This window comes from Chiloscyllium plagiosum, chromosome 5, assembly GCF_004010195.1.
Source record: "Chiloscyllium plagiosum isolate BGI_BamShark_2017 chromosome 5, ASM401019v2, whole genome shotgun sequence".
Lineage (NCBI taxonomy): Eukaryota > Metazoa > Chordata > Chondrichthyes > Orectolobiformes > Hemiscylliidae > Chiloscyllium > Chiloscyllium plagiosum.
The window spans coordinates 72,485,383-72,499,984 of NC_057714.1; the positions used below are offsets into that span (position 1 = coordinate 72,485,383).

Consider the following 14,602-nt stretch of genomic DNA (forward strand, 5'->3'; position numbering starts at 1 on the left):
TTCTACGTAGAAATGGTCTTCAGATGTTGAAAATGTTGCCTGTAGGTGGCACTGTGAACATATTGTTATAAGACAAATTAAAAACAATAGGTACCACAATTTTAAATGTCAAGAGCAAAAGTTACAGATTTATAACATTAATGAACTCTGTTCCAAAGATATGTACAATTCCTAACAGCATGTCTATTATGATGAATTGATTATGAATTCATCTAATTGAGAGATATAAGATGTTAAAGGAGATGGATACAGGGGACATAGTGTGGATATTCCCCTTTGTGTGGCAATCTAGAATGAGAGTTACTAGTTTTAGATAAAAGGTAACAAATTTAAAATAGATATGAGGAAAAATTCTGTGTCTTATAGGGTCGTGAATCTGTGGATTGATGCTGGGAAATTGAATAAATTTGAGGAATAGACAGACTTTTAATTAGTAATGGGTTGAAGGGTTATGAGGAGTGGGCAGGACAGTGAAGTTGAAGGTGAGATAAGATCAGCCACGATCGCATCAAATGGTGGAGCAGACTTGAGGTGCTGAGTTGCCTACCCCTGCTCTGAGCATTTATGTTTGTTCTTGTAAACTTTATGAAAATAGCCTTGCAAATCATTATTAATAAAACCATGCTAAGGACAAGCAATACACTTATTTTAAATCAAAATGAAACAAGATTTTAAAAGAATTGTTCAGAGGTTACGTATTGAAAAGTAGAGTGACACAAACTTACCTGAGTCTTTATTACTGACTATTTCAAACTTCCAAATTCTCCCAAAAGCCATCTGCAGTAGTAGAGATGTTGAGCATGGACACAGCCTACCATGCCAGAATTGCTGTCTGTTTCCACCGAAGTGATCTTGACTAAATCTATCAGCTGTGATCCAAAACAAGCCTTCATCAATTGCAGGATTTTGTGGAAGAACTATCTAAAGAATTATTCAAAGCAGTTTAAAAGCTTCCATAGGAAGTTGGAAAACTCAGTTGAGTGACCAGCCTGATACACAGTTTTTCAAAAGGAAGAAATTGGAAAGGCTATGGAAGATTGAACTGGAAGGTTGATACTGATGGAGACCAGATTTAATAAATCTTCATTTAAATTGAAATAGAAGTAGTTCCATGGTGCATTACATCTAATTCCCTGAAGATATCCTTTTAATAACAAAATATTGTTAAGACATTGAAGGTCTCCTGGAAGCAGAATCCTTAGAACCATACAATGTAGGAGCAGAAGTAGGTTATCCAGCCCATCGAGTCAGCTCTGCTGTTCAGTGAGATCATGGCTGTTCTGATAATCCTCTACTCCAATCTCTGGCCTTTTTCACATAACTTGGTTCCCTGATTAAATATCTGTTTATTTGAGTTTTTATGTACTTCACAACCTGTAGTCTACAGATCTCTAGTTGAGTTCCACAGATTCACTGTCCTCTTGGAGAAAAACATTCCTCCTTATTTCTGCCTGAAATGGGCAATCCCTTACACTGACGTTGTACCCTCTGGTCTTTATCTCTCCCACAGATGAAACCATTCTTAGTATCTAGACTGTCAAACCTTCTGAGAAACTTGTGTTTCAGTAACATCCCCTCTCATTTTTATATGTTTAGTAAGGTCTCTTACTCTTCTAAACTCCATTGAGCCTCCCCTCATTTAAAAAAAAACCCTCCATATCCAGGATTAACTAGTAAAAGATCTCTGGACCTGCCATTTGATGCTTATAAACTCCATTCACTTTATAATATAAAAGAAAGACTGTTGGCTCCATTTGCCTTCCCTATTACCTACTGAATTTGAATGTTATCTTTTTCCTGCCAAAGTGCATAACTTCATACATTTTCCCACATTATATTCCATCCCCCAACTTCTTACCCACTCTCACAACCTACCATATTTCTGTTGACTCCTTGTGTCATTTGCACCACTTGTGCTTTTTTCTTTGTGGCATCTGCAAATTTGATAATAGCACTCATCCACGTCATTAATATATATTGTAAATAATTAGGGTGCCGGCATTCCATCACTAGTGATAGGTTTCCATCCTGTAAATGCCTTCTTGATCCTAACTGTCTATGATCTGTTAATTAGCCAATCATCTGTCCATGCTAATATGCTTCCCCTAATAGTGTGGCATTTACCTTAAGTAGTTTTTTTTGAAATTCACATGTTACATCCTACTGATTTATCCCTTATCTATCCTGTTTGTTATCTCCTGAAATAATTCTAATAAATTTTCCAGCATGAATTCCCCTTCATGAAAAACTGTGCCTGTTTTTGTCTGGTTCATGGTGCTTTGTTATTACATACATTTATAATAAACTCTTAAACTTTTCCCAATGGCCGATGTTTAGCTAATTGGCCCCTTTTTGAATATGGGAATTACTTTGTTTTCTGGCCGTCTGGGATTTTTCCACAGTCTTAAGGGTTCTTGGAAGATTACTACCAGTGCATCTACAACTTCTGTTGCTTGTGTGATGATGCTGCTCCTTTAACAAGGTTATGTTGTCCTTGGGTTTTTTTTCAGAGAGGTCATAAAACTCACGGGTTCTGATGGGTTTTAGGGCCAGTTTGATTATAGCTAACTGCTACTGCCTCAGGAAAAAGTCTTTCAAGTTTAAAAAAAACCCTTGTACAATGGAAAGGGAGTGGTCAATTCTCCCAGCTCAGCTTTTCTCTGGTTTGATTTGGTTTTAGCAGTCTAGCTATTCACTAAAAGCAATCACAGTTTTGAAGATGCTGGACTCAAAGAAGCAGGTCCATGCTGACTCTCCCTCTCTATGACTTCTCTCCTTTAAGACCCTGTTATTGATTTTACCTTTTGTGCCAAGGGGTGTTTATGGGAATTATTACAAGTATTGGGAACAGCTTCATTAAATTGCTATAATCTGTTTGGTTTTCAGATAGGTTAAGTCATTCTGTATTCTGTCCTCTTTTGTTTGTGTTTCATTTGGTAATCTTGTAAATAAATTCTGTTTTGTTCAAATCTAGATTAGCCAGCTGCATCCCTCCTGGAATATCCAAGTTACACCTGCTTAAAACAACTAGCAAAGTTAGGGTCTGGGCTACTTTCTTGAAATGTTTTGAGGGGGTCTAGCCTGGTCCGGAACACTTATTATAGTGACAGAGGTAAATAGTAGAAAAGGACCCTCTCAGTAAGGGGCGGATTAAAGGCTTGTATCAAGATTAAGTTGCTATATTGTTGTGAGATCTGGGAAGGGCCAATTGATCCTTTTTGTATGCCAAACTTCAATGATTCTATTTCTAATGCAGGAAAGAGTTTCCGCCAGCAAAAATGAGGAAACTGTGCACATGCAGCATATGATATGTTGACTTACTGCTAAATTGTTTGTGTATGTTTAAGATCCTAGTTGTGGCATGTTGCTTTTATGAAAGCAGTATTTTTGGTGATTCTTAACATTGATAAAAGAATAATGATTAAAATGCTCCATTTAATCTTTATAGAAGCTGAAGGACCATGCCCCTCCCATTTAGTGGTTCTGTGTCGCGGGCGAGTATTTATCTTTGATACTGAGTATGACCATCACATCTTAACACCACCCGAACTTTTCAGGTTTTTATCTGCTTTTTCTTACATTATAAATAATGAAAATGTTGTAATAAATGTTACAAAATTTTGAAAATGATACGGAAGTTTAAAGCGCACGTGTTAAACAGTACATGTGCATGTGGACAAGATTAATGCCCAGAAGAAAGGCAATGAAAGATCCAAAACACAGGCTTCCATTTACAATGTAACTTGAAGATATGAAAATGCTCAAGCTTCTGCAGAATTTCGAGTTTTAAAAAAATTACTATTCTAACTATTTTAAAAGTTACTGCTGATAGTTAGACTTGTATTACATGTTTAGATTTGTAAAATTGCTTGGGTGGTGACTTGCTAGTACGGGTTGATAATGGGACAGCAACGAAAACTGGACTTCTGAAATGTGAGTGAACAGGCGGCAAAGCTGTCAATCTCTTTATTTAATCAGATTGAAAGATTGTGACAGTAACAGTGAATTCCAGAAGTGAGATGCAAGTGACCTACCCTCGACATCAAGGCAGTGTTAAATCAAGGATTTAACGGGACGTGAGTGGAATTGGAATCCTACCTAGCACAATGGAAGATGGTTCTGGTTGTTGAAGGCCAATCCTGTCAGGACTTTGTTGCAGGAGAACTAAGCTTGTGAATGTGGTCCTAGGTCAAACATTCTTCCACTGCTTTCTCACTGGCCCTTTTTGAGGCTCTGCACAAATTGGCTGCTGTGTTTCCGACACTCCAACAGTAACTACACTTCAACAGTACTTGGCTGAAAAATGCATTGAGTGAATAAAACTAACAGCACCAGATTCTGGAAATCTGAAACAAAAGAAATTGCTAGGGTTTCTCAGCAGGTATGGCACATCTGTGGAGAGAAAGCAGAGTTAATATTTCAAATCCAATGACTCTCCAATTCGAAACTAACTGAACTGACCATATAAATATTGTAAGTACAAGAGCAGGTCTTGGGCTAGGAATTCTGCAGGCATTCTGACAATGACAGGAGGAATGCACTGATAAACAAGTCCCACCATTCCTCCAGTTGCACCATATGTATAAATGTTTGATTTCAGTCACCAAAATGGCCAATTGTTTCCCTTTTTTGTATTATTGTTGATGAATAAAAGAGATTTTCACCTGGCTTCAGAACTCTGAATAATCCGCTTATTGTAACACACAACTTAATCGTAAAAACAAGTGCAACACTGGTTAACATTTAAGCTAGTATCAAGTTACAACCACATCACTTTTCCTAAATAAACACACACAACACCAAAGACAACAGACTCTGCAGAGATAATTAACAGAATCTTACAGGGTAGTGTGCAGCATATGCTCTGGTGAGATTTATACAAAATCACAAAAGAAATCCAACAAAGCCTATCTTGATATCAGGAGCATTTTGCTTATCTCTCTTTATGCTTTTGCTGAGTGGTGTGACATGTTTCTCACTAAGCAGTGTTGGGTTGTGAATTAAGGTGGATTATAATTTATTAATTGTCTTGATAACAGTTCAACTCACCGCATTAATGTTCAGCTTCCCATCTTATCAAACAAGCTAGACGTTAAGAAAGGTTAAAGGGACAAGGAAGGCAATTAGAGATGAAATTCAGTGTAGTGGGTCTCCACAGTGGGTGAAAATGAGCTGTAGGGTTACTGCAAGATAAAAAGGAAATTTGTCTCTTGCACTGTTTGCTGTACTCCAGTAATTTATCTTTTACCATCTGAAAATGCCCACCCCCGATCCCAACTCTATTTATTAATCAGGCAGTCCTCTACCCATGCTAATATGCTGCCCATTCCACCAAAGACTGTAAATTTATCAAGTAGTCTTATGCACAGTACCTTCTCAAGTGCCTTTTGGAAATCCTAATACATCTCATCTTCTACTTTCCCTTTATCTATCCTGCATGTTACCACCTCAAAGAATTCTAATAAGTTTGTCAGTTAAGCTAACAGGCCTAAAGTTAATTTCTTTTTTTTCTCCCTCCCCTTTTGAATAAAGGTGACATTGGCATATTTTCAATCCTGCGGGATGTTTCCAGAATCAATGGATACATGAATGATGACTGCTAGTGTGTCCACTATTCTGCAACTACTTTCCTTAATATCCTAGTTTATGTAAGACCATAAGATATGGGAGCAGAATTAGACCATTCAGCCCTTTGGGTCTGCTCCATTAGTCGATGTTTCTCAACTCCATTTACTTGCCACTGTCATGTAACCTTTGATTGCCTTACAATCAAGAACCTATCTGTCTTAAGTATACTCAATGATTTGGCCTCCACAGCCTTCTGCAGGAATGAATTTCACAGATTCATGACCTTGTGGCTGAAGAAATTCATTCTCATCTCCGTTCTAAAGGGTTGTCCCTTCACTCTGAGACAATGCTGTGGGTCTTGGTGTTTCCACAAGTGGAAGAAACTTTCTCCATGACCACTCTGTCTAGGCCTGTCAGTATTCTGTAAGTTTCAATCGGATCCTCCCTCATCCATCTAAATTCCGTCAAGTATTGAGCCGGAGTCCTCAACTGCTTCTCATATGATGAGTTATTCATCTTCACAATCATTCTTATGAATCTCCTGTGGACCCCCTCCAATGCTACCCAATCTATCCTTAGATACAGATTCCAAATGCAGTCTGACCAGAGCCTTTTACAGCTTCATCAGTACATCCCTGCTGTTGTGTTATAGCCTTCTTGAAATGAACGCTAAAGTTGCATTTGCCTTCCTAACTGCCAACTGAATCTGTATGTTAACCTTAAGAGCATCCTGAACTAGGACTCATTCCCTTTGTGCTTCAGACTTCTGCAGTCTTTCCTTGTTTAGAAAATAATCTACATCTCTTCTTCCATCCAAAGTGCATACCATCACATTCTTCCACATTGTATTCCATCTGCCACTTGATTGCCCTCTCTTAGGCTGTGCAAGACCTCCTGCAGTCTCCCTGCTTCCTGAACATGATCTGTCCCTCCATCTATCTTTGTATTATCTGCAAACTTAACAAAAATGTCCTCCGTTCCTTCGTCCAGATTGTAATATATAATGTGAATGGTTGTGGTCCCAACGCTGACCCCTACGGAACTCAACTCGTCACTGACTACTACCTTGAAAGAGACCCCTTTATCCTCACTGCTTTGGGCCAGTCAGCCAATCCTCTATCCATGCCAGTACCTTGCTCCTAACACCATGGGTTCTTATCTTATTTAGCAGAGTCCTATGCAGCAACTTGTTAAGACCTTCTGGAAATCCAAATAGATCACATCCCTTGGCTCTCCTTTGTCCAATTTGATTGTTACCTTCTCAAAGAATTCAGACAGCTTTTTCAAGCATGACCTTCCCCTGACAAAGCTGTACTGACTCAGCTCTATTTTACCACGAACGTTTAAGTATCTTGCAATCTCATCCGTAATACTAAACTCAAATCTTAGCAGTAACTGAGGTCAGGCCAACTGGCCTATAATGTCTTGAATTCATTTCCTGTATTTAAATAATCTCCTCCTGTCGTTTTTTGTATTACTTGTTTACCCTTAATAAAGGAGTCAAAAATGTTGATGTTTGGAGACTTTATCATGTTTCCAGAGAGAGAGAGACTTGCTTGATTTACTTCCTTTACAATGAGTTATGTCTGTGAAAACAGAACTCAAGTCTGGAAAGCAGTTGATGAGGAACTGTTGCACAGAGGCCCCATAGCCTATTTTCCCAAGCCAGGTTTTTCAACAATCAAGGGCCATCTCTTTCCTCCTTAAAACCAGCTTGCCCTTTTCTCCAGCGATTTGACTTTCTGCACACAGCAGGTCAATCAAAGCATACATTAAACTGTTGACCTCATTCCCAAGAACCACATGTTAAAAACCCTTTTCAATCCAGACAGCATCCATAAAATTCTATATCTTTAGTTTTTCCATATTGTTCATAAATATAAATATGCATTTCCAAAATATGCAAGTAGGTCATGTCCTGACCAGTGCTCAGAATACTTGAAGGATTCACTCAAAAATGAAAAGCACAATTAAAGAAAGATCTTCCCTGTGTTGAACAAAGGCAAAATCTGTGAGGGGCTGATCATGCAATCACTGATTCTATCTCCCTCACACTCCTTTAATTGCAGGATCTTTTTCACTCACATTTGCTGCTTCTTAGTTATTTGCTTCCATCAGAATACTTGTACCTTTACATACCTTTACAGGGGTGGCACGGTGGCTCAGTGGTTAGCACTGCTGCCTCACAGACCAGGTTCAATTCCAGCCTCGGGCAACTGTCTGTGTGGAGGTTGCACATTCTCCCCGTGTCTGCGTGGGTTTCCTCCGGGTGCTCCGGTTTCTTCCCACAGTCCAAAGATGTGCAGATCAGGTGAATTGGCCATGTTAAATTTCCCATTGTGTTAGGCGCATGAGGGAAATGGGTCTGGGTGGGTTACTCTTCGGAGGGTTGTTGTGGACTGGTTGGGCCAAAGAGCCTGTTTCCACATTGTAGGGAATCAGAATATCTTATCAAGGCTGTAAGGTTGCTGAAGCGACATATTGGAATGTTTTCAACTTCTATATTACTTAACTTATACAATAAATAAAAGGAATTGAAGAATATTCCCTGAGATGAGTTTTTATTTTTAATCCTCTATTTAACAGGTAGTTCTACCCCTTACCATCCCCGCCTTCAATTCTGCACATATATGACCTGCCAACATCACTATCTTTCCTTTGATTAGCTGACTACGAGGATATCATTGAAAGTATCTTATTGGGAACGAGTCCTCTTTTCTTTATCCCTTTTCATTTTCCTATTATAGGTAGATCTGTCTCCTGCACTTATTTTGTCTGCACCGCTGCAAGAAGATCCTACAGAGTTAGCAGAGGAACTAAAGTCATGCCATGTGATATGAAAATTGCTCAAGACTTTGATATTGTGTTAAGCTACTTTACAACTAATTTCACAATTATCAGTGTGTCAAATTAAACCATTAAAATACTTAATTAAACTGCATGAATCTTCATTTGAAATTCTTTGTGGTAGCTGGATTGTAACTTGATTAACTATTAGCAGCTCCTGCTTATCCTTATCTTTCCAATGTAGACAACTGACTGACATCAGGAAAAGATGTGACAATGAACCTGAAGGACCAGGTGTGTCAGCGTTAACTTCTGAAGAAAGAACACATTGGGCAAAGGTAGATTGAGGCAATTTCAGTTATTGTTGGCATTGGTAGCCTCCTTGTTGTTCAAATGTGGCCAAGTGCATGGCTGAGGAGCTGGTGTATGGGAGAAGGATTCACATTTTTGGATCATTGGAATTTCTTTTGGACTAGAAGTGACCTGTACAAGAAGGACAGATTGCACCTAAATTGGAAGGGGACTAATATACTGGCAGGGAAATTTGCTCGAGTTGCTCGGGAGGATTTAAACTAGTAAGGGGGTGGGACCCAGGGGGATAGTGAGGAAAGAGATCAATCTGAGACTGGTACAGTTGAGAACAGACGCGAGTCAAACACGCAGGGCAGGCAGGGACAAGGTAGGACTAATAAATTAAACTGCATTTATTTCAATGCAAGGGGCCTAACAGGCAAGGCAGATGAACTCAGGGCATGGTTAGGAACATGGGACTGGGATATCACAGCAATTACAGAAACATGGCTGTCAGAGGGAAATTGAGAAACAAACTGGTAAGGAGATCTCAGCTATCTGTAAGAATAATAGGGTGGCTATGATAGGAGATTTTAACACTCCAAGCATAGACTAGGACTGCCATAGTATTAAGAGTTTAGATGGAGAGGAATTTGTTCAGTGTGTACAAGACAATTTTCTGATTCAGTATGTGGATGTACCTACTAGAGAAGGTGCAAAACTTGACCTACACTTGGGAAATACAGTAGGGCAGGTGACTGAGGTATCAGTCGTGGAGCACTTTGGGGCCAACGACCATAATTCTATTCGTTTTAAAATAATGATGGAAAAGGATAGACCAGATGTAAAAGTTGAAATTCTAAATTGGAGGAAGGCCAATTTTGGTGGTATTAGGCAAGAACTTTCAAAAGCTGATTGGGGGTAGATGTTCACAGATAAAGGGATGGCTGGAAAATGAGAAATGAGATAACGAGGTTCCAGAGAAAGTATATTCCTGTTAGGCTGAAAGGAAAGGCTGGTAGGTATAGGGAATGCTGGATGACTAAAGAAATTGAGGGTTTGGTTAAGAAAAAGAAGGAAGCATATGTCAGGTATAGACAGGATAGATCGAGTGAATCCTTAGAAGAGTATAAAGAAAGTAGGAGTACACTTAAGAGGGAAATCAGGGGAGCAAAAGGGGACATGAGATAGCTTTGGTAAATAGAATTAAGGAGAATCCAAAGAGTGTTTACAAATACATTAAGGACAAAAGGGTAACTAGGGAGAGAATAGGGTCCCTCAAAGATCAGCGTGGAGCCTCAAAAAATGGGGGAGATACGAAATAAGTATTTTGCATCAGTATTTACTGTGAAAAAGGATATGGAAGATAGAGACTGTAGGGAAATAGAAGGTGACATCTTGCAAAATGTATATATTACAAAGGAGGAGGTGCTGGATGTTTTGAAATGCATAAAAGTGGATAAATCCCCAAGACCTGATCAGGTGAACTCTAGAATTCTGTGGGAAGCTAGAGAAGTGATTGCTGTGCCTCTTGCTGAGGTATTTGTATCATCGATAGTCACGGTGAGGTGCCAGAAAACTGGAGATTGGCTAACGTGGTGCCACTGTTTAAGAAGGGTGATAAGGACAAGCCAGGGAACTGATTAGCAAGGTTAGATCTCATGGAATACAGGGAGAACTAGCCATTTGGACACAGAACTGGCTCAAAGGTAAAAGGCAGAGGGTGATGGTGGAAGGTAGTTTTTCCGACTGGAGGCCTATGACCAGTGAAGTGCCACAAGGATCGGTGCTGGGTCCTCTACTTTCTGTTATTTACATGCGAGCATGAGAGGTACAGTTAGTAAGTTTGCAGATGACACCAAAATTGGAGGTGTAGTGGACAACGAAGAGGGTTACCTCAGATTACAACAGGATCTTGACCAGATGGGCCAATAGGCTGAGAAGTGGCAGATGGAGTTTAATTCAGATAAATGCGAGGTGCTGCATTTTGGAAAAGCAAATCTCAGCAGGACTTATATACTTAATGGCAAGGTCCTAGTGAGTGTTGCTGAACAACGAGACCTTGGACTGCAGGTTCATAGCTCCTTGAAAGTTGAGTCGCAGGTAGATAGAATAGTGAAGAAGGTGTTTGGTATGCTTTCTTTTATTGGTCAGAGTATTGAGTACAGGAGTTGGGAGGTCATGTTGCGACTGTACTGGGCATTGGTTAGGCCACTGTTGGAGTATTGTGTGCAGTTCTGGTCTCCTTCCTATCAGAAAGATGTTGTGAAGCTTGAAATGGTTCAGAAAGGTTTACAAGGATGTTGCCAGGGTTGGAGGATTTGAGCTGTAGGGAGAGGCTGAACAGGCTGGGGCTGTTTTCCCTGGAGCATCGGAGGCTGAGGGGTAACCTTATAGAGGTTACAAAATTGAGGGACATGGATAGGATAAATAGACAAAGTCTTTTCCCTGGGGTCGGGGAGTCCAGAACTAGAGGGCATAGGTTTAGGGTGAGAGGAGAAAGATATAAAAGAGACCTAAGGGGCAACTTTTTCACACATAGAGTGATATGTGTATGGAATGAGCTGCCAGAGGAAGTGGTGGCGGCTGGTACAATTGCAACATTTAAGAAGCATTTGGATGGGTATATGAATAGGAAGGGTTTGGAGGGATATGGGTCGGGTGCTGGTAGGTGGGACTAGATTGGGTTGGGATATCTGGTCGGCATGGACAGGTTGGACTGAAGGGTCTGTTTCCATGCTGTACATCTCTCTGACTCTTTTAAGTTGTAGGTGATTTAATTGTATTATGTGTATTCTATTGTTACTAAAGATAAAAGTGTGGGAACAGCACAGATTACTGCAGAACTGGCAATTTATATTGTCAATGTTGCTATGTGGAGATATCTTCAGCTGTCCCATCTCTTGCCTTCCTCTGGATATGCCTGTGTTACGAATTTAGCATGTGTTACAAGTTTAGCATGTGGACCTTAAAACATGCTCAACCTAATTCCGTGCTTGCCTCCATTTGAGCTGGTTGACTGCTGTATTCTTTCAAAAGCAGTAGTCTCCAATAGGACATAGATCCATACAGCACAGGGACGAGCCTTTCGGCCAACATGATATTCTAAACTAATCCCATCTGCCTTCACATGTCCGTGTCTCTCTATTCCCAGCCTGTTCATGTGTCTGTTTAAATGTCCCAGAAAGTTGCTTTTGTATCTGCTACCAATTCCCCAGCAGCATGTTCCATGTGCCTACCATCTGTGTAAAACAAAGATTTTACTCGTATATCTCCTTTTAAACTTTCCCCTTCTCAGCTTAAACCTATGTCCACTGTTTGATATTTCAACCTGGGGAAAGAGACTCTAACTAAATACCATACCCATATCTTTCCTAATTTTATATACTTCTATCAGGTTGTCTCTAGTCTCCGCTCTAGTGAAAACAATCCAATTTGTACAATTTCTCTTTATAGCTTTTATGTTTCATTCCAGGCAGCACCCTCGTAAGCTTGCTTTACAACTTCTTCAAAACCACCATATTCTTTCTTTATTGTGGCGACCAGAACTGCACACTCCAAATGTAGCCTAATTAAAGCTTTATACAGTTACCGTTGTGGTTCTGTTCGCTGAGCTGGGAATTTGTGTTGCAGATGTTTCGTCCCCTGTCTAGGTGACTTCCTCAGTGCTTAGGTGCCTCCTGTGAAGTGCTTCTGTGATATTTCCTCTGGCATTTTTAGTGACTTGTATCTGCCGCTTCCGGTTGTCAGTTCCAGCTGTCCGCTGCAGTGGCCGGTATATTGGGTCCAGGTCGATGTGCTTATTGATTGAATCTGTGGATGAATGCCATGCCTTTAGGAATTCCCTGGCTGTTCTCTGTTTGGCTTGTCCTATACCCATGTTGCTTGTCATCTGAGTGTGTGGCTACTAAGGATAGCTGGTTGTGTCGTTTCATGGCTAGTTGGTGTTCATGGATGCGGATCATTAGCTGTCTTCCTGTTTGTCCTATGTAGTGTTTTGTGCAGTCCTTGCATGGGATTTTGTACACTACATTGGAACTGACAACTGGAAGCGGCAGATACAAATCACTATAAATGCCGGAGGAAACATCACAGAAGCGCTTCACAGGAGGCTCCCAAGCACTGAGGATGTCACCTAAACAGGGGGCGAAACGTCTGCAACACAAATTCCAAGCTCGGCGAATAGAACCACAACAACGAGCACCCGAGCTACAAATCTTCTCACAAACTTTATACAGTTACAACATGACTTGCCAACTCTGATACTTAATGCCTCAAACGATGAAGGCAAGCATGCTGCACCCCATCATTTATCATCCTGTCCACTTGCCTTGCCACTGTCAAGGAACTGTAGACTTGTACCCCTGGATCTGTCTGTGTCTCAACGCTTGTAAGGATTTTGCCATTTACTGGACTCTTTCCTCTTGCATTTGACCTCTAAGATACATAATTTCAAGTGAAAAGTAGTGAACTATCAAGGTGCTCATAATAGACAGTCAATATGAAGCATTCCAATGGCAGCACAAAGCTCACATGACTCTACCCTAGAAATGTGCCATAGCTTCAGCCTCCGAGGAGACTCATTTCTTTCCTTCCTGCATGAAATTGCCAATAGGTGACAAATTTCAGAGCAGTTTTGAGTTGTTGCCTCAGATTTCTTCCCCAAGTGAGTTCTTTCTTCCTATAATCCAAAGTATGCATTTATCTGCTCATTACATGGAAAATTTAAATATGCATTGCCAGCGGAGGTGGTAGAGGCAGGCACAATAGTGTCATTTAAGATGTTTCTGATAGATACATGAATGGGCAGGGAGCAGAGGGATACAAATCCTTAGAAGATAGGTGACAGGTTTAGGTAGAGGATCTGGATCGGTGCAGGCTTGGAGGGCCAAAGGGCTATTCCTGTGCTGTAATTTTTCTTTGTTCTTTGAATGGCACAAGAGTCAGGATTGATTTGTTTTAACTTTCTGGGATGGAATGTTAATTGTAGAGCCACTGCACGTTTAGAGTGTGTCACTGCTTCTACTCGATTCTTTTTTCAGTATACACATTTGTTTAAGAGGAGATGGTGGTGGCATAAAAATAATGTCTTTGGGATAGGAGTCCAGTGATTCAGACTTGATTACATTCACGTCACACAATGGCAGACAGTGAAATTTGAATTCAATAACATCTGGAATTAAGTACTAATCTCATGGCAGCAACGGAACCATTGTCAGTTGTCATTTGGTAAACAAAATCTGGTTTAATAATGTCCTTTAGGGAAGGAAATCACCTGTACTTATCTGCTTTGGCCAGCATGAGACTCCATGTGGTTAACTCTGAACAGAACTTTGAAATAGTCCAGCATGCCATTCAGGTCAGGGGTGAGCAACAAACGTTAGTCTTGCCAATGACATCCCATGCAAGAATTATTTTTGCATGTTTTAGGATAATGTGCAATCTAGTGAGGTATTATTCTGTTGTAAAATTGAGCAATCATTAGAGGCTAAAATTTATCTCGTAGTTTAAATATATTAATAAAATCTCTGTTCAGTTACCAGGGTCTAGTGATGTAAAGGGGATTGGCCATGCAGCTTTTCAGTATTATCTTTTATATGGCAAGTTGGTGTTGACCATCTGTGAAATATCTCTAAAATTTATTCTTTGGTTTAGATGCATGACAGAACAGAGAAATATATTTTCCTTCACTCTGTAATTACTTAATTATGTGTTTTAAAATTCAAAGCATTGCAATCCGACCTATATGTAAGCAAAACTCAAATGAGACTTGACTTTCTATTGAGTGCTGAAAATGTGTTGCTGGAAAAGCACAGCAGGTCAGGCAGCATCCAAAGATCAGGAGAATCGACGTTTCGGGCATGAGCCCTTCAGGAATGAGGAAAGTGTGTCCAGCAGGCTAAGATAAAAGGTAGGGAAGAGGGACTTGGGGGAGGGGCGTTGGAAATGCAATAGG

General features: G+C 40.2%; 1 protein-coding gene across 1 annotated transcript in view; it reads left to right on the top strand.

The window, feature by feature from the left end:
* The window catches only part of crot (carnitine O-octanoyltransferase), an 85,826-nt gene that overhangs the window by 35,052 nt on the left and 36,172 nt on the right, over positions 1 to 14,602 (top strand). The window contains exons 7-8 of the mRNA XM_043691042.1: positions 3,449 to 3,557; positions 8,600 to 8,696. Coding sequence (XP_043546977.1) covers positions 3,449 to 3,557; positions 8,600 to 8,696 — 206 coding nt within the window. The remainder of the gene's footprint in view (positions 1 to 3,448; positions 3,558 to 8,599; positions 8,697 to 14,602) is intronic.